The sequence below is a fragment of the Rutilus rutilus genome, assembly GCF_951802725.1.
Source record: "Rutilus rutilus genome assembly, chromosome: 6".
Lineage (NCBI taxonomy): Eukaryota > Metazoa > Chordata > Actinopteri > Cypriniformes > Leuciscidae > Rutilus > Rutilus rutilus.
The window spans coordinates 14,760,471-14,780,830 of record NC_140214.1 but is presented as its reverse complement, the minus strand read 5'-3'; the positions used below and the strand labels follow the sequence as shown (position 1 = coordinate 14,780,830).

Below are 20,360 nucleotides of genomic sequence, written 5' to 3'. Positions count from 1 at the left end.
TCACTACGCTGTCGCTTCATCTCACTCCTGCGGAGTGTATTAATTGACAAACTTTCTGTAGCTGAGAAAGAAAACGACTGGATAATATGAATAAATAAGGCAGATGTGGGAAAAGTCAGCCTCCTGTTCTACAGGGAGTTCTCTCGGTTGTACGCATGGAGCTGCGAGCCTCCCTGCTCTTACGGATCATGAAAATATAAAAAATATAAGAAGGACATGAATTATGTGCCTCCCAGGCATCAAAGCAAGGGATTGAAACAAGGGATAAACCTAAGAGGTTAATTAGGTTTGGCCTTTCGATGGTGGATAATGGCATCTAATGCTAGATTCAGACAGCCCTAATGTAATTCATTTAATAACAGATAAATTCATAGTTGTAATTATAACTTGTTTTATTTTGTGGAAATGTACTATTATGGATTTTTAAAAAACTATAAAAAATACTTGATAAAAAATCAGTGCGGTTGGAAAATGGCATTGCAGCAGCAACAACAACAAAAAGCACATGCTTATTGAGGTGACATTTTTATGTAATCATTCCTTCACATCTAAAGACAGTGTAGCAGTGAGAGAGGAATGGCATTCCCATGTTGTGTGTAATATTTAATTAGAAAGATGTCAAATGACAAGTATGGTATCTTGCACTAAAGCACATTTCCTGCTTTAAATGCATTGACACAGATGAGTTCAGTAGGCTCATTCAGCTTTGTCACAGATCCCTTCTGCTGGTACTATTCTAATGTATGCAACAAATCCCTGCCAGCTGTCATAATCAAATCTGTCAGTGGCACCTTGCTGTGTGTGTGAGCACATATACTAGAGGTAGAGCTTGATGGAGTTTTTGTGCATACTGTATGCGGGTGATCGTGTCTTCGTTTAAGTCTGCAAACGTCATTAATCTTCCCACATACTGGAACATGTTTGTAAACCGAAGGTATTTTCATTCATTTGCTTGCCAAAAACAGATTGACAAGTCATGATACTTAAAGGTAAAGTTCCCTCAAAAGACAAGACTAAACTAAACAAATTGTGAGTGGGGTTTGATTATTCTCATAATTAGTTGAATATTAATTTACTGATGTGTTTAGTTGGTCCAGTCTTGTGCAATATGAAATGTGCAATTAATAGGTCAGTAGACCAGCATTGTGTTTCAAACAAGTGGTTCATCTGCCTAGTTTCTTGCAACAGCACTGATACATGAAAAAATTAAAAGTTAAAGTCTACAGTAACTGTCTTATTATATATAAAGTGTATATAAAATTATATATATATATATATATATATATATAGGCCTAGTGCTAGTGGTTATTTTGAGATAGATAGATAGATAGATAGATAGATAGATAGATAGATAGATAGATAGATAGATAGATAGATAGATAGATAGATAGATAGATAGATAGATAGATAGATAGATTCATTCATTCCGGGCTATATATAACCTTTATAACCAACCAAATGCTTTACAGTCTATTTAACCTTTTCTTTATGTAGTCATATTAACTTGAACCTTTTCGCTATGTAGTCATATTAACTTTAAAAAATAAGATATCATGTTCCCTATTTACTTGACCATTATAAACTCACCATCATAAAGCGAAGTAAAGTTGCATGTGAATGCTGTCACTTTTTTTTTCTTTGTCATATATTCTCTGGCCAGTGGTCATGTGAAACTTGACGCACGCTCATTGGCTGACGCTTTCATCTCGTTTTAACGTCTGTAAAAAGGTGTGGGTTCGTTTCCTGACCCTTTCCGCGCCGCGCGTGCACAACAGCATCACCATCTCACAGGCTGTTGCTTCCTCCTGAGGGACCGAAAGCGCACTCCACAGCCTGCACACTACATCGAATCTGGGTAATACTACTCATTCATTTGCGAGCTCGGATGTGTTATATTGTCTCTCACAGCATACACGCGGGATTTCGCAAGGAATATACGGAATTACAGGCGCAACAAATGATGATGTGACAGCCATCCGTTCAGATAGATAATAAAAGCTAGCTGTTCAGTCAGTGGACGCTGCAATTCTGCAAACGAAGCAAAGCCTCAGACGATCCTTTCCCAGATGAACAGTTACAGTAGTGTTCACTACTGACAGACAGCAGTCATTTGGAATAATACCCTGCACCCTGGAGGAGAAACAGGTTTAAGGTAACTGAAATGTCCTTCTATGAGCTGACATGCACTTGTGCAGAAATGGTTTGATTTTGATTATGCAGCCTAATGTAAGGATTGAAGTGGCAATTCAATTTGTAAATGTGTCCGGTTATGAATTTTGGTGCATGCTCTTTGTTTGCATGAATTTAAACACACACACACACACACACACACATATATATATATATATATATATATATAATTTTTTTTTTTTTACACACATAGTAAGCAAGCATTCAACAGTGAAAGTGGGATGACTATCCAGAACATTTGGACACAATACACATAATTGTTGTCCACTTGTTCATGTTGTTGTATGCCTTGTGCAGGGTTAAACTGGAATTATGAAGGTGAGAGAACCCTAAAATCTGGTGAATCTGGCAAAATATAATATGGTCACCATCCCCCCAAAAAAGAAAAACACATTAATGTTGAACCACTTTTTTGACAATACTATATTCTAGTAGAATTCTATATATATTCTATATATTCATTGAAGAATGAAGATCGCTGTGTAAAGTATCTACAATTTAAAAGACATTTCATATATTAAAAAGACATTTTATAAATTTGTTTAAAGTGATTACATTGTCCCAGATTTAGAGTTTTTTATTTATTTATTTATTTTGTTTTCTACTGTATATACAATGGTTAAATTAGGATAGATAGATAGATAGATAGATAGATAGATAGATAGATAGATAGATAGATAGATAGATAGATAGATTGGATTGATAGTGTCATAGTGTAGATTTCATTTTTGTGACATCTGAGCATAATAGTAGTCAGATGTCTCATGCAAAGCTATAGCTTTTGGCCAAGAAGTAATGTTTTCCAGAGGGGGAAGCATATGTTGTCTGTTTCTAGCAGACACGACACATACACAGATGCTGTTTTAGTGGAGACATGATTTCTAGGCCAGTGATGCTCTATCTGCCAAGGGAGCCTGGCGTGTTTGGAGCTGCTTTTCAACTGTTTGTTTTGCTGGATTTACATGGCAAGCTCTCCAGCAGTGTGCTCTTGGCAGATGTACTGGTTGAGGGAGCCTGTTTGCCTGAGTCAAACACAGTCTCACTGTGATTCGACTTGACAAGGAAGAGCCCATCAAGGGCTTTTCTGGGAACAATTCTTGTCTGTTGAGAGCAATGGGTTTAAAAGCCAAAGAGCGATGACAACATGATGTAATACTACTATACTATGATAAAAAGAGAAATTGGTGGAAGATAGTTTGATTATGTAGTGTCATTATTAACTGCTTGCAGGACCGTAAACTACCATAGACATTGAGGGGGACACTATTGTACCCCAATATTAGGATTAGCTGCCAATTAAGATTAAACTTTCATAATTTGACTACATCCATGCAATTAATTAGGAACAACTTTGACATTAACAGTAATAATAATCGTACCTATATGGTATAAATGGACATGATTGCAATTATATTCTCCGACAAAGAAAAGCGAGTGACGATATTCCTCTTTTCTCTGTTCATTTTTGAAATCCATGCAACTGTCCCAGATTTAGACATAAATATATTCTCTTCATACACAGCAGAGATGAGTGCTTTTTGAAGAGAATGGGGTGAAAAATCCTTCCTTCGCTACCTGGCTAAATGGCCTGGTGATGGAAAAATATTGTTACTGGAATGATATTTGAATAATTGAAAAGGGCCGACTTTAAAATTGCAGGCTTGCCATGATTTCAAGTGCAAAGTTAGAGGCTTCCACACCGAAATATTCATGCCATTATTTAGGAGTCAGGAGAAGGGATTCATTCAAAAATGATCAGAGCTCCTGCATGGCTGCGGAGGAGAGATTCATTTTAATAATGAAGAAGGACGTTCACCTTACTATCTCCCCACAGCGTTGTTATAAGTGACATCATAGATCAGGCCGACAAGCTGTCAAGAGAAGCCTCTCAGCATTGTGATTGCGGTGGTTTCTGTTGCTGACTAATGTAACACACATCAAAAACAAATTACAATGTGTTTATGAGTGAACAGAGCACACGGCATCTGAGTCATCAGCTCGGTATTGCTTGAGCTATCCAAAGAGAGAAGTCTAATACTTATTGCTGAGTTGGACATGTGCACACTTGACTGCGTTGCCATTTTCACTTTATTGACTCACGCTGTGTAAGCAATGATTTAAAAAGTTAATTTTTCGCCTGAATGAGCCCATTAGGATCGCAGCTTTTGCTGCAGGTTGGTTTGGAGCTTTTGTCAGTGATCCTGTCTAAAATGTGTGGAAATGCATTTCAATTTTATGACTGGTTTTGTTGTATCTATTATTTTACATGATTTTTTTTTTTTTTTTTGATTTCTTGTCCTGACATAGTTGTCTGCTCATATGCAAGGCAAGTCAAATGTATTTGTGAAGCGCTTTTCACAATATGCAAAAAAAGCAGCTTTTTTTTTAATACAAAATCATGATGGTAATGTTTATAATATCTTATATTCATTCTGCATTTAGCAGAGTTGGGTGATAATATAGTTTACATTTTGCAATGATACAAGCAATCAAGCTTGTCTATTTAAGCAAATGTGCATTCTTTGAGTGACATTAGTGACATGTTGATATAGGTAAAATTCAAACTAATATAAAACTATTTTATTTTATATTTTTGCCAATATAATACAATTGTATTGCCACAATACTGCTAAATCAATATAACTACTTCTTAAAACTATGTTTTGCTATAATGTAGCATGTGGACATGAACATTTTACATTTTATTTTTTATGAGCTTTAAAACATTAAAAAAATTTTTTTTTAATTATCATGTCTGAACGAAATAAAAAAGCGGAATAAAAATAAATTTGTATGTATAAAAAATATATATATAGATTTTTTTTTCATATATACACACACACTTGCTTTCACATAAAAAAAAGAAAGTATATATATATATATATATATATATGTGAAGACTTCAGATGCAAAAGCCTCTAAGTCCGTCTAACGTTTTTCTTTAATATTAACATTTTTATCAGGCTCCTATGTATAGGTTTCTACCTAAGTACCGACATTTCTGAATGGGCTGAGGCTGGGGTTTAGTGAGTTTGAAGTGAAAGTATTTGATGAACGTGTACTATGTGCGGAGAGCATTCACTCAATATTATTATCTCATTTTTGACATAGGTGGCTTTTAGAGGCTTTTGCATCGGAGGTCTTCATATATATATATATATATATATATATATATATATATATATATATATATATAATCGCATCCAAAATAAAAGTTTGTGTTTACATAATATATGTGTGTGTACGGAGTATAATTATTTTCTATATATAAATACACACATATATTTAAGAAAAATTTGTTATTTATATATAAAATATATATATAATATAAATTATATATAATATAAATATATATACACAGTATATACATGCAAATATTTCTTAAATATATACATGCATGTTTGTGTATTTATATATAAAAAATAATTATACACCGTACACACACATATATTATGTAAACACAAACTTTTATTTTGGATGCAATTAATCGCGATTAATCGTTTGACAGCGCTTAAGGGTTTTTTTTTTTTTCAAAGCACATTGAGATGATCAATATCACACTGATTGACACAGTAAAACATTTGTATCTATCACCTTAAACCATGAGCGCCATGTCCATCAAAATTTCTTTAAAGAATCACCACTCAATTTTTGATAGTCTCTCTTTGTGCTTTAAATAAACGCCAGTGAATTAAGTGGGTTAGCGGCAATTGCTGAATAAGAACCCAGTCAGCAGCTGCTTTATAGCCTGACATCTGAAGCTGTCTCTTGATTTGTCCTTGGGGTGGGATGTGCATTCTGGCCGTCCATAAATCAGGCAGCAGAGACCCGCTGGCATACAGAGAGAGAAGCTAAAACTAAAGCTGCATCAGACGTTATAGATTTGGAGGTTTTATTTGTATTATAAAAAACTCTAAAATGTTGTGGGTTTTTTGGATGATAGATGTGGAAAACTGAACAAGAACGTGAAGCATAGCTCTATTTCAATCAATCCAAAAGACATTAAAGTTGAATGACCAGGATCTTTAGAGTTTATGATGGTGGAATAAGTCAAATGAAGGTGAGAACAAGGAGCTTAGCGAGCTCTCTCTTATACTCGGTTTCTCTCCAAACTCTAATCTCAGCGAATCTCCAAAACTCTCATTGTCAACAGAGACATGGGCTCTGAGTCTGATCTTATACAACTCAAGAGTCAGTCACTCCTGTGATTCGATTCCTTTAAATAGTTCCTTAAATATCTCTCATTGACTGTGTCAGAGCCCATTGAGTTCAACTGAGTGGTTCTATACATCAGGGAGTATTTAATATATGCATGTTTAGTGCTTCTTACAGCTGTCAGCTACTTGATATTATTAACTGACACTTATCCAAAATGACTTGTGTTAAAGGCATAGTTCACCCTAAATTCTGTCATTTACTCACCTTCATGTCGGTCCAAACCTGTATGACTTTATTCTGTGGAACAGAAGATATTTTGAAAAATGTCTCATCGATTTTTTTCATCCATACAATGAAAGTCAATGGATCCAATAATATCGATTTTTGTTCTTCTTTAGATTCATTTCATACAGGTCTGAGATGACAGGGCGAGTAAATGATGACAGAATGCTAATTTATTTGACAGATAGAATCAGTTACCACATTGATGTATAAGAATTATTAGTCTGATCTGACAAGGAATACAATCCAAAAAAATAAATAACTCTACAATGACCTGTGATCAGATTAAATTCAGTTTTACTTTCAGCTCCCAAAGAGAAGCTGAGCATGATCTCTCTAAATCCTTTAAGAAACCAGCCCGCTGTAAGATAATTCTCTACAATGAAAAAGGATTATGAGAAAATTTACGCTGAATGGGATTTGATTTCCGTCTCTCGTTTCTTCTCTTATTAGACCCAGTGGTTGAAGTGTATATTATCAAGGTTAGAACCGCAATTAGAGTAAATGAAAGCTTGGACAGTTCCAATAATGGCCCTTTGGGCTGTCCATACAGTGCAGTCTCAGCTCTTTGCAAGTTATTTTCTATTAGCGCCCTGCTGCTGTGATTTGTTGCAAAGCTGGTGAAATCATAAAGAAGGAAAATGAAAATGTTGAGGGAAATTAGCTGTTTGATAGTCACACAGTGTCAAACTTGCCAAACAGGAGTTTGTTCAGGGCTAGCCATTTAGATTTAGCATTTTTTTTTTGACCATATAGGACACTTAATTTGTCCTGTTTAGCTTGCTCAGTGACATGAACTGTTTTGCTGCCACTTTAAATTGTGATATATGAGGTTATTTACACTGAGAAAACAACACTGTTGCTGAAAAGACCACAGCAGTTGCTCATTAGAATACTGTTGTTTTGGATGTTGGTGCCCCACCAGGCTTCTTAACTAAGCTGACCAACAAGACTAGAACTAATCGCACTATATAAACCAGCCTGGACTAGCATGGAAATTCATACTGCAACCTGCCCTGCATCTGAATGGCTACTTCCATTCTACAGGCAAAAAACATGTGTGAGTCGAGCAGTATGTCCGAATTCATAGTATTCATAAAACAGTAGTAGGCAAGTGACTTACTACTTCCCCTGTGATTCTGAAGTGTGCATCTAATGGACACTTTGCAATCCCATGAGGCCACAGCAGAGGATTTATGAATGACAGTGAAGCGCCGCAACTGATGCCACTGACAGTGACAACATGCCGGATGGAGTACTTCTGAATTTCATTCATACTACAAACATTCACAGAACATACTTTTAACAGTCGCGATGCAAGTTTCAAACCAAATGTAGTACAGTATGAGGTTAGGATGCAGTGTTGGTCTTTATAGCAGGGTTTGCATTCTACTATTAGCTTTGCTAATCTTAATAAAATCTTATTAAATATAAATCTTATTTGTGTTTATTCAAACTAGGTTATGTGTTTATCATTTGCTTTTCTTAAAACAGTAAAAAACTGCAAAAACAGCAGCTTTCGAGGGAGTATTCATTAAAATGTTATTTTGCTTACATAGTTATATGACAGCCTCTTGTTTGGAGACATTAATGCAACTTCTTTACACTATACTAAATGAAGTGCAGTGTTGTTTTCCTGTCATGTTTAATATGATTTGATTTTGCTTTTAACATTGCAGACATATTTGTGTCATAAACATGTGGAACCCCCACAGCTATATTGGGCCTGGTGCTGTCAGATAGATAAGAGGTCAGATAGAGCTGCCAGATAAAAAGTCCATAACTGTTCTGGAGCAAAGACAGGAAGGACAGACAGCACACACTACCAGAGCACTGAGGGGAAGTGGCATCATGTGGTTCTTTAAAAAAGAAGCAGAGGGGAAGCTAAAGAAATGAGAGGAGTCATATTTTTGAGGCAAGGAGAGAAAAATAGAAAGTTGCCAAGAAAATCTAGAAGGTGAGATGAAGTGAGCAGGTGAAGAAAACTCTATAATGTTCTCAAGGTCAAAAGGTGTCTGTGCATAAAATATAAACTCAGCAAAAAAAGAAACATCCTCTCATTTTCAACAGTTTTTTTTTTTTTCATCAAATTTCTTGACGTGTAAATATTTGTATGAACATAAAACATTTCAACAACTGAGACATAAACTGAACAAATTTCACAGACATTTGATGAACAGAAATTGAATCTATCTATTCATATGTTTAAAAATATAGCTGGTGAAAGGCTCTTAAGACCATTTATATGCATATATATATATATATATATATATATATATATATATATATATATATATATATATATACTGTTTCAAGGCAAGGCAAGCTCATTTTTATAGCACATTTATATATAGCACATTTCATACACTATGGTAATTCAAAGTGCTTTACACAGCAAGGGAATTAAAATAATCACTTACTGGGGTTAAAGGGACCCCACCCATTTTACAAATCCACGAATAGGAGCAAACCGTTATTTCTGGGATTTTTCTAAATAAAAGCAAGAAAAAAAGGAATTAAAAGAGATATAAAGATGATACAGTTATAAAAGGAATTAAAAGAGTAAAAGATGATACATAGATAAAACTTCTCATCTGGCAAAACACCGGTGTATCATTTTTTCCACAGCTGCTTGCTTTACTGTGAGATTTTCCCATGTTGATTGTACTGTGTCTGTGGTGTTCTTTCGACGCGCCTAAGTAATCTATTGGACGTCTCCAATAGATACGATTTTTCACCTAAAATCGGACAGGAAGTGCTCTAAGAAAAGAATCGATCCAATCCGTTTCAGATGTGGTTCCTGTGCTGCCTTCACAGTGTGAAGATGGCTGACATATACTGGTGACGCACTGAATATACTGGTAAATGGAGGGGGGGAAACCAATAAAAGGAAAGCAAAAAGAGAATGGGCGAAAGAGAGGGGTGCTGGGGTATTTGGGGAGAAGTGGGTCAGCAGCCTTGGGTACCATGGCAACGGAGATATACGAGCATCTGTGTATTGATCTGCAGACTCATTGGTGTAATAGAGTGAGCCAGGTGATAAACGAGCATGCTGACAAGGTCTGCACCGGGTCACACTTCCTCTTGCACCACATCTCCGTCTGCTTCTCATCACATGCCATAATACACATACATCTACATGTACATGGGATCATCTCATATTATTATGCATGAATACGTGTTTCATGAACAGATACATTGAAACGTACAAACACACAAAAAAATGTGCAATGTACACCTTGTGCGCCTTGTTAATGAACATGTTTGTGGGATGGGGGAAGCCATCAGCGTTGACAGGTCCATTTTTTATTGAGTTTTCATTAACCTCAAGAACACCAAAATACAAACCACCAAACAAAAGGTACAGTATGCTAGGAGTATTATCTCAGTGTTCATTGCGCTTAGTGGTGTCTTTTACTTTTCGCTATGAATAATTGACTCTCCATTTACAAAAAAATATCTCTCCAGGGACTTGAGGACCAATTTAAAGCACTGCTCAATTTAATTGTTCTGCTTTTTTGGCTTCAGTGTGCACTGCAGTGTGGTTTTATCTGTAATTATGGTTATGCAGTATGTATGGTCAGAGACATATTGGGTGTAAGAAGAAAGAGGCAGGCCATACATTGGAAAATGAATGTATGTCAGTGGTATGAAAGGAAATCCCACCAAGCTCTCAGCTTGTATCACCTAATTGGTAAAATCATCACAGTGGCTGAATTCAAAATAGCATACTATTCTTAATTGTGATGGGAAGTTCAGTTCATTTAACTCACTTGGATCTTTGAATCCCGTTTATCAAAATGTAATAACCCTTATTGACGTAGTATACGTATATACGTAGTTTAGTTTATTCGAGCTGTAAATTTAGAATTAATTTACAGATTTAATATAAATGTTACATTTTCAATAGCCAAATCCCTTCAAATGTGTCCACTTACACAAACGTTGCTTATGCAGTTTCTACTGGACTAGTGAACGAAACATGCAGTACTCGGGAGGTGAACTAATCACATCCCGATTACAGATACTGAGTCTATGTGGCTGTCACATGACAAATTAACGAAAGGATGTTGCACATGTGCAGCCACGTCAAAAATAGCGAATCACTGTCTCATACAACTCATGTGTCGTCACAAAATGAACGAAACATTCTTGAGCTACTACTACTCGGGGCTATTCACAAAGAACACATTTTTGTGTTGGAAACGGGCAGTAAAATGGGGAAAAACACACTCCATGTTGTAATTATTGAAATTAATTCAATTCACATTTATTTGTATAGCGCTTTTCACAATACACATCGTTTCAAAGCAGCTTTACAGAAAATGCATGAATCCACATTATAATTTAGAGTTATCTGTTATCAGAGGTAACTGTCTAAGTTATGTATTTCAGAAATGTACATATACAAATTACGAGATTTCAACTAGTAAAAAGTGTTCATCTGACTGCAGCAGATTAATTTAGCTGTTGATAGTGTTGCCATAGAAACGCATAATTCCCAGTAGAATTCTTTGAGTGGAATGCCACATGTTGTCATTTCGAAATTACAGTAAGTACGACATGGCGTCCTGCTGAAAAAAAAAACCGACTGGTTTAAGCTGGAAGTAGCTAGTTTAAGCTGGTCTTCCAGGCTGGTCTCCCAGCTTGACCAGCTAAGACCAGCCTGGCCAGCTAAAAAAGTGTCCAAATCCCCTCTAAAACCAGCCTGGGAGACCAGCTAAGACCAGCCAGCCATCTTACCATGGTTTTAGCTGTTTTTTTTTCAGCAGGGCGTGAACGCAGCATTTATCCATTGAATTAAAATCATCAGAGGTCTTTTTCATACAATATATTGCAGTATTTGTCTTGTTGCTAGTCAGATTGTTTTGTGCAATATAACAGACTTTTCTTTGTGGATGCTTTAAAGGAGTCATAATGTTGTGTTACCTTGGATACCCAATGCTCTATTATAGTCTTTCAGGCACTTCTAAAAAAGAAAAGTGGAAAAAAAATAAACACAGAGCTCCTCAGACCCTTATTTCTAAAGGCATTATTGTCTCGCGAGATCTGATGCGATGTTTTGGCTGTCGTGGACGGTCATTATAATAATGCAAATGAGGGGCGCGTTGATTGGTCGTAGAAAAAATACACCATTTCCAGATACATTCTTACAGAAGCCCCACTAACTGAAAGCTATTTTCAAACTGCATGTTTTGCATGAGTTTGGCTAATAATGTTTAGTGGTATATTGTTTTCATACTTGCATTTAAACAGTTTTAGCCACTGAGCATGGACTCCTGTACCGTCACTACTGTAGCTGCTAGTGTAAAACAAAGTGGAAAGATGTGGCTAGCATTCGTAGAGTCCATTCCCCGTGTTTACCTCGAAGGTAACGTTACATACAATAGCCGCATTAGCAGTTAGCTGCTATTTGTTAACCACAGTAGAGCAATAAAAACACAGTTTTACCTTTTCAATTTCTGGCAAGTCCCTGATGGTTGGGATGGCACCTTTTCCCAAACGGAGCTTCGAGGCCAAGTTCGCCTGATATTGCCCCAAATTTGTAAATGATTCCGGTGTAAAATGTTTAGCGCACACACCTAACGATACGCCACTTGAAAGAGTTGTTGGGACAGCGTCATTAAAAATTAATTTCCTCCACTGTTCCCTGATAGTTTCGTCCGTTTTTGGTAGATAAAACACATTTGCATGTTGTTTGTGGCAGTCACCCACAGAGCATCTCAGGTGTGCACTCGGTTTCTCCATCTTTCGCGAGTCGACTAAACTGAATCTGAGGGGGAGAGGGGCGGGCTTCCCGCGGCATAGGTTTGCGGTGTCCATATTTGGTATATCCTCCCCCGTCTTGACGTCAAGAGGGGGAAGAAATCAAAATCTCGTTTTTTCGTGCGCGTGCACGTGGCCTATTTTACAAACCCTGAGGTAAACAAACGCTTCACTTTTAAATATCGGCTTCCCGGCCAGTGTACAATCATTATGCAATCATAACATACATTGATTCTCGTGGAAAAGTGAAATTTCTACATTATGACTCCTTTAAGATAAGTAAAACTAAGTAATTTACTCTCAAACAGTGTTGGGGTAACTCATTACAAGTAACTTGAGTTACGTAATGAAATTACTTTTTCAAGTAACTAGTAAAGTAACACATTACTTTTAAAATTTACAACAAAATATCTGAGTTACTTTTTCAAATAAGTAACACAAGTTACTTTCTTTACTTTACTAAGTTACTTGTCCCCATGTTGAATCGAAGTGCAGAGGTGTTGTGTGTGGTTGTTAGTTCTATCTAGACTAAATGTGAGTGCATTTACTCATCTCACTTGCACAAAAAAAAAAAAATTCAATTTTCTTAGTGCTCAATTTTCTTACAGTTGCGAGTTTATAGAATTGCGTGATATAAACTTGCAATTGCGTTTTTCTTACAATTGCGCAACTTTAACAACGCAAATCTGAGAAAAACGCAATCGCGAGTTTATCTCACGCAATTCTGACTTTTCTGAATAAATTATAAAGTCAGAATTGTGAGATAGACTTTTTTGCTTTCAATTGTGAGTTTATATCTCGCAATTCTGACTTTATAACTCACAATTGCAAGATTATATCATGCAAATTTGAGAAAAAAAGTCAGAATTGTGAGATGTACAATGTGAGATGTTTACTTTTAAAAAAGTTGCATACTCTTTTTATTTTTTATTCAGTGGCGAACACAAGCTTCAATATCTACTCTACTTTTTTTTTTACCCATTACTGGCTGACTATTCATGCATGCATTATGTAAGCTTAGCAAACATAAAAAAATAAAATAAAATAAAAACATTTTTAAGCCTTTTCCTATTCATGTAGATAATAGACATTAGCTGCATTGCCAAGATGGTCACCAAGTGAACAGATTTTGGATTTTGGTATTGTGTGCAGAAATGGCATTACTTTGAAGTCAAATTTCACAGTTCAGTATCACCACAAATTAGCACAAGAAAATACTTGGATAAACACAAGCGCTCTCCAGTCCCCACCTATCCTTGTTATTCAAAGCGTTCTCGGTGTACTTACAGCGACCTTGTCTAGCCCATCAGGCTATGTGATTGTCCAAACATGTCCTATCAGTGGCCCGTTGCTGTCACTGTTGCACTGATGGAGGGGTTTGACCTCCAACAGCCCACCACAAGAACCCAGATCAGTACTTTCCTCCAGTTTAACCGCTGGCAAGGAGCGCAGGGGGACAGGAACATGCTGCTTGGACACATTCCAGGGAGAATAGATGGCACATTGCTTTTAACAGCATTAGCATTCCACCATTCCTGTATATAATTTAGTGCTTTTACTCTGAGAAAAAAAAAATGGACTGGAAGAGTATGTGTGATAGGTTTGAGAACGTCCCTGATTTTGAACTAGAGACTGCTTTCCATCGAGTCTGGGTTCTGTAGTTAAAGGGTTAGTTCACCACAAAATTTGTATTATCCTGTAATTTATTCAACCTCAAGCCATCCTAGGTGTATATGACTTTCTTCTTTCAGCTGAACGCAATCTGAGTTATATAAAAAAATATCCTTACTCTTCCAAGCTTTATAATGGGAGGGAATGGTACCTTAGATTTTAAAGCCCAAAAAAGCGCATCCATCCATCATAAAAGTAATCCATACGGCTCCAGGGGGTTAATTAAAGCAAAGCCATCCGTTTTTGTAAGAAAATATCCATATGGCTTTATAAACTGTAATCTCTGGTTTCCAGTAAAGGCCGTACGCGAGTCGAGTTCCGGCCGAAGAGTGACCTCTGACCCGATGCATGACGTAGGATGTAGGAGTAGCGTAAGCTTAGGTGGGAGTAGAACTCACAGTTCAAGCAAATAAGACTGGGCAACAAACACAAGCTCCTCTGACATTTCTCTTTAAAAATTCCTAACTGATGTTTCGGTTTGCTCTTTCCTCTCGTCAATTTATAAAGTTATAAATATGAATATTTTCTTACAAAAACGCATTGCTTCACTTCAGAAGGACTTTATTAACCCCCTGGAGCCGTATGGATTACTTTTATGATGGATGGATGTGCTTTTTTGGCCTTCAAAATCTATGGTACCATTCACTCCCATTATAAAGCTTGGAAGCGCCAAGATATTTTTTTATATAACTCCAATTGTGTTTGGTTTAAAGAAGAAAGTCATATACACCTACAGTATAATGGCTTGATGGTAAGTAAATTATGAGATAATTAAACATTTTAGGTGAACTAACCCTTTAAGGCGACATTTTAACAGTGCCATATTACAAAGTGCCCTGTAGTAATGTCGCCTCTCAGTTTACCTTAGTTTGTTGCGTTTGTTCTGTTGAAGTGTCTGTATATTTCACTTACGGTGTTTTTGTAGATATAAACATAATTCTTAACACATTATACTTTGTTAAATATATATATTTTACTTTTCTCTTAGTTATTACATTACTATTTAAATAATCTGCAAGCAAAAAAGATCATTTGTGTACCTCTGTGAATCTTGTGATGCCACATAAGTAGCCTATACTGTGCTGTGGTGATGTCCTATATTATACTGCCTCCTTTTGGATGGAATGGTTATTGTGGCTGTTATCCAATTGATGAAATAGACGTTTTTAACAAATCTGTTTTTACATATCACATGTTCCCCTTCTTTTGTGATATCCAGAAACTCTACTGGTGAGCGTCTGCAACCAATGAGCAGTGCGTCAGGAGAAGCAGCAATACAAACTCTATGTGGCCTGTCGTCCCCTCTGCTCTCTTCTAATGTAAGTGCTGCTGAGTTTAATCCCATCCACAGGCTTTAACACATAAATCAGGGGTCCTTTGAATGTTATTTAGCTAAAATTGTTTCAAAAGTTCAACTTTGTTTTGGTGTTGTGAACGGACAAACAACGCAGTTTCGATCTGTATGGAAATGAAGTTTCATTAAGACAATTGACTCTCTCTGTCTTGCTCTCAGGGTTTGATGGAGATCTGGTCGGATGACAGCTGGAACTGTTGTCATAACCGGAGGAATTCTCGCAACAGTAATACTCCTGTGTATCATTGCAGTGCTTTGTTACTGTAGACTCCAGGTGAGCATTGTTTTTACATTTCATTTAAATTTCACTGCAGGGTGCTGTAAGGTATAAGGGACCATTCACACACATCGCGTTTTTGTGTTTAAAATGCAAGACAGTGGAATGGGGAAAAACAGATTTTATTGCGTTCAGTGGTTGTAGTCCAATTAAATTTGAGACCACTAAAAACCGAGAGAACGAAGTAATTCAACATAGCCACAATTTAACTAAAATGAGAAAATGAATTAATAAGTCGTGGGAACGTTTGCAAATAATGGCTGCATCCAAAATCTCATACTTCCCTACTATATAGTAGGTGAAAAATAGTAGCATACGTGACAAAACAAGTATATCTGAATTCACAGTACTCATATAAGAGTAGGCAAAATTACTCAGATGACTTACTACTTCCCGCGAGATTCTGAAGTGTGCATTCGATGGACACTTTACTATCCCATGAGCCCACGGGTAGGTCACATGATAATGACAACATGGGTAATGTAGTACATCCGAATTACATTCATACTACACACATTCATACTATAGAACATGCTTTATTTACCGGTCGTGAAGTAATTACTTATTCAAAATAAGTACCTACTCAAGAGAGTATGCGATTTCGGACCCAGCCCATATGTTTGCAAAATTCACTATTGAGGTGTGATTGTAATTTAAAGTCTCATGTTGTGCTGACCACAGACCTTATATAATTCATAATCAAAAACCCATAGGAAAGTACTGAACGTTGTTTTAGCTTTACTTGTTGACCTAAATGACATCATGACTGAACAGCTCTGTTATGTAAATAACTAAAATCCATTCCAGAATCTTTCTGTGTTTTGTGCTCAAGTACACTCAGCGTGTTACTCAACAATTTGAGGAAGATCTGTGTTGAAGCGCCAATTCCTGATCTTGTTTCCCCTGTATATCTAACTGTCCCTCCATCCCAGTATTACTGCTGTAAGAGGAATGAGTCAGATGGGGAGGCGGGCTCGGTCGGAGATCCTGAGCCACAGTTCGCCTGCAACGCATGCAGCGCTCCAGGAGTGGACGGGGCGGCCGTCACACCTCTCTCGCTGCCCTATGACCCCGCTCCGCAGCACAGCTACTGCCCCACTTGCTCGCCCTACTACCTCCGTGGCTCGGATGAGATGCGTAATGGCGGCGAACGCCTGTCCTACATGCCCGCTCACTACGAGAACCATGGCGCCACTGCCCTTGGTCTGGCCGCCATGTACGGCCCCGTGCTGAGCCACCGCAGTACACCAGACTTTTACACCAATACACGAGCCATCAGCACTGACGTCTGACCCTCACAGACCCGGAGATGAACCCAGGGACAGAGCTGCCTCTGTGAATCAGAGCATCTGGGGGCCGTGCCATCTCCTTGCGCCAAGAGTCAAAAGACCTACAGGATGCCATGTTATTCTTCCACGCAGGTCTAAGGCCTTCTTCAGTCTTCCATTGTCTTTTGTTTTACCTGTTTTACCACTTCTTCTTGCACACCCCTCCCTCTCTCTCTGCTGTGAGGGTTGTGTGTTATATGACGTGAAGTGTTTGTGGGGGTTTTGGCCTTTTTAACGTTAAAGGTTAAATGCAAATAGGATATTTTATTTATCTGGAAAAGTCAGATATATAAGCATATTTTCAATTTAGAAAAAAGAAATGGAGCATCCCAAGGAAGCTTTATAGGCTCATCTTAAGTATTTCATTGTTTATGGTGACATAAAAGGCAAACATACATTCCACACAAGTTTTTAATAGCTTTTAAAAGAAAGTACTTTTGTTGGAAAAAGCATGACATTCAGCTTTATCTAAATAGCCCCTGATATGCTGAATCTTTTTATTTGAAACACTTATTTTAGGATGAGAAATTAACTAAAATGTAATTGTCTTAATCTATGAAGATCTGTTGGGAAAATGTAAAATGAACTGCTGATGATGAATATATTGGTTAATTCATATTTAAATATATGTCACATCAACTAAAATTCACAGTGGCACAGAGTGAAATGTGTGTTGGCAGTTTTTGAAAAATCAAATAAGATTGAGGTTGGAGTCATATGTTGTTCATTCTCACTTATTTATTTGTCCATATCCACTACTTTTTAAATTAAGAGCTTTTTAAATTAACATTTCAGTGCAGTTACTGATATCTATGTCATATCATTTTCAGATTTATACACAACATTTTCAAAAATCTTCTTAAGGCAAAGTCACTGTGAGAAAATGACTGGAAAATATATTTAAAAAAAACATTTCATTGTTCTTATCGAAATGATACTTACATGAACAATAGTTTCCTTGTCTTTGCAAAAGTGTGTATGTAAATTATATTTTCTCACATACTTGTTTCAGTAGCCATTGGTTTATGAATTGTGCATTCTGATGTCGATATTTACTGTCCTAAACACTCTTTGTTAGTAACTGGATCACATTACAAATCACAAGAAGGCACTTCTATTTTACATGTGAAAACTTTTTTGGCAAAAATGGGGAGGGGGGAGGAAAAATCTGGAAGTACATCAGTCTATGGTTTAAAATACTGAAGAAAAAAAGTAGCTTATTGTGCACATATTTCACAGAATGCTTTTGAATATAAATTAAGCATTTATAAATGCCTGTAGACTTTTATAAAATTGGTCAATTGTGATCAGAGTAATAAAAGCCATTTCACATCTATAAAATACATGTACATAAAGATCAAAATATTTCAATGATTGAAAAGTTTCCTGTCAAGTCTCTCTATATGTATCTTCAAACTAACTGCCAATGCTTCTGTTTGCATTAATTGTGTTTTTCTTCCGTATTCCTATTCATGTTGCTATATTCTAGCCCCCGGATTCAGGAGGAACAGTACGTTTTTTGTCCCAGTCGTGGAAAACTGGACCAGCTCTATACCCTCTCCAGGGTATTATCCTCCTGGAGGGTTCATGGGAGTTTGCCCATCCAATCCACATGTGCTTTGTGGATTTGGAGAAGGCATTTGACTGTGTCCCTCGTGGCGTCCTGTGGAGGGTGCTCCGGGAGTATGGGGTCCGGGGCCTTTTGCTAAGGGCTGTCCGGTCCCTGTACGACCGGAGCAGGAGCTTGGTTCGCATTGCCGGCAGTAAGTCAGACTTGTTCCCGGTGCATGTTGGACTCCGGTAGGGCTGCCCTTTGTCTCCGGTTTTGTTCATAATTTTCAGGAACAGAATTTCTAGGCGCAGCCAGGGGCCGGAGGGGGTCAGGTTTGGTGACCACACGATTTCGTCTCTGCTTTTTGTGGGTGATGTTGTCGTGCTGGCCTCATCAAGCCAGGACCTTCAGCATGCGCTGGGACGGTTTGCAGCCGAGTGTGAAGGGGCTGGGATGAGAATCAGCACCTCCAAATCCGAGCCCATGGTTCTCAGTCGGAAAAGGGTGGCTTGCCCACTTCAGGTTGGTGGAGAGTTCCTGCCTCAAGTGGAGGAGTTCAAGTATCTTGGAGTCTTGTTCACGAGTGAGGGAAGGATGGAACGGGAGATTGACAGACGGCTCGGTGCAGCTTCTGCAGTAATGCGGTCGCTGTACCGGTCTGTCGTGGTGAAGAAAAAGCTGAGCTGCAAGGCGAAGCTCTCGATTTACCGGCCAATATACGTTCCAACTCTAACCTATGGTCATGAGATGTGGGTCATGACCGAAAGGACAAGATCCTGGATACAGGCAGCCAAAATGAGTTTTCTCCGCAGGGTGTCGATCCCTTAGAGATAGGGTGAGAAGCTCAGTCACTCGGGAGGAGCTCAGAGTAGAGCCGCTGCTCCTCCACATCGAGAGGGGCCAGCTGAGGTGGCTCGGGCATCTGTTCTGGATGCCGGAAACTGCTTCGCAGCTAAATTTAAACAGTAAAATAATTAAGAAACACAATAGACAATTCTAAAAGTTAAAACAGTTTAGCCTTTCAATTAAAATAATTAAATTTTAGCTTAAAGGATATAATTAATAAAAATTTAAGAGGGTTAAGAACTAAGTTTTTAACACAAACATACTACCGTTAAAAAGTTTGGGTTAAAATAAGATTTGTAATGCTTTTGAAGTCTCTTGTTCACCAAAGCTGCATTTAAATGATCAAAAATACAGCAAATAATATTAAAATTTTCCTATTTCAATATATTTTAAATGGAATTTATTCCTGTGATGGCAAGATTTTCAGTATGATTACTCCAGGCTTCAGTGTCACATGATCCATCAGAAATCATTGTAATATACTGATTTGATGCTCAAGAAACATTTCTTATTATTAATGTTGAGAAGTGTAGCTCAAACTGTAGCGCATGGCGCTAGCAACGCCAAAATCATGGGTCTGGGAAAGCAAGAACTCATAAAATGAATGCCTTGGATGTGTCTACCAAATGCGTAAATGTAAAAGTTGAGCTGTTTAATAGTTTTGTGGAATATATATATTTTTAGGGTTCTTTGATGAATAGAAAGTTGAAAAGATACTTGAAATAGAATTTTTTGTAACCATGGTAACTGTCACTTTTGATCAATTTAATGCATCCATCCAAAACATAACACCAGACATCTAATCGGTAGTGTACAAAACCACTGCTTGAGTAAACACAAATCAGAATCCACTAATTTTACCGTTTTCTCTTTGCAACATTTTCTTTCACTTTGATATTTTACACGCACTGAAGATACTTAACCGGGAGTGTCAAG

At 37.3% G+C, this 20,360-nt stretch overlaps 1 protein-coding gene across 1 annotated transcript; it reads left to right on the top strand.

The window, feature by feature from the left end:
- Positions 1–1,752: 1,752 nt before the first annotated feature.
- Positions 1,753–18,401, top strand: fam163aa (family with sequence similarity 163 member Aa). Its single transcript, XM_084411194.1, has 4 exons — positions 1,753–2,152; positions 15,287–15,386; positions 15,581–15,695; positions 16,631–18,401. The coding sequence occupies exons 3-4, from the start codon at positions 15,603–15,605 to the stop codon at positions 16,988–16,990; spliced, it is 453 nt and encodes a 150-aa protein (XP_084267320.1). The 5' UTR covers positions 1,753–2,152; positions 15,287–15,386; positions 15,581–15,602; the 3' UTR covers positions 16,991–18,401.
- Positions 18,402–20,360: the final 1,959 nt, after the last annotated feature.

What these genes read in the sequence shown, in the direction of transcription:
- fam163aa (XM_084411194.1), top strand. Translation starts at nt 15,603, where the DNA reads ATGACAGCTGGAACTGTTGTCATAACCGGAGGAATTCTCGCAACAGTA. An exon ending in TTTGTTACTGTAGACTCCAG is followed by an intron (nt 15,696 to 16,630) that starts GTGAGCATTGTT and finishes CCTCCATCCCAG; the next exon opens with TATTACTGCTGTAAGAGGAA.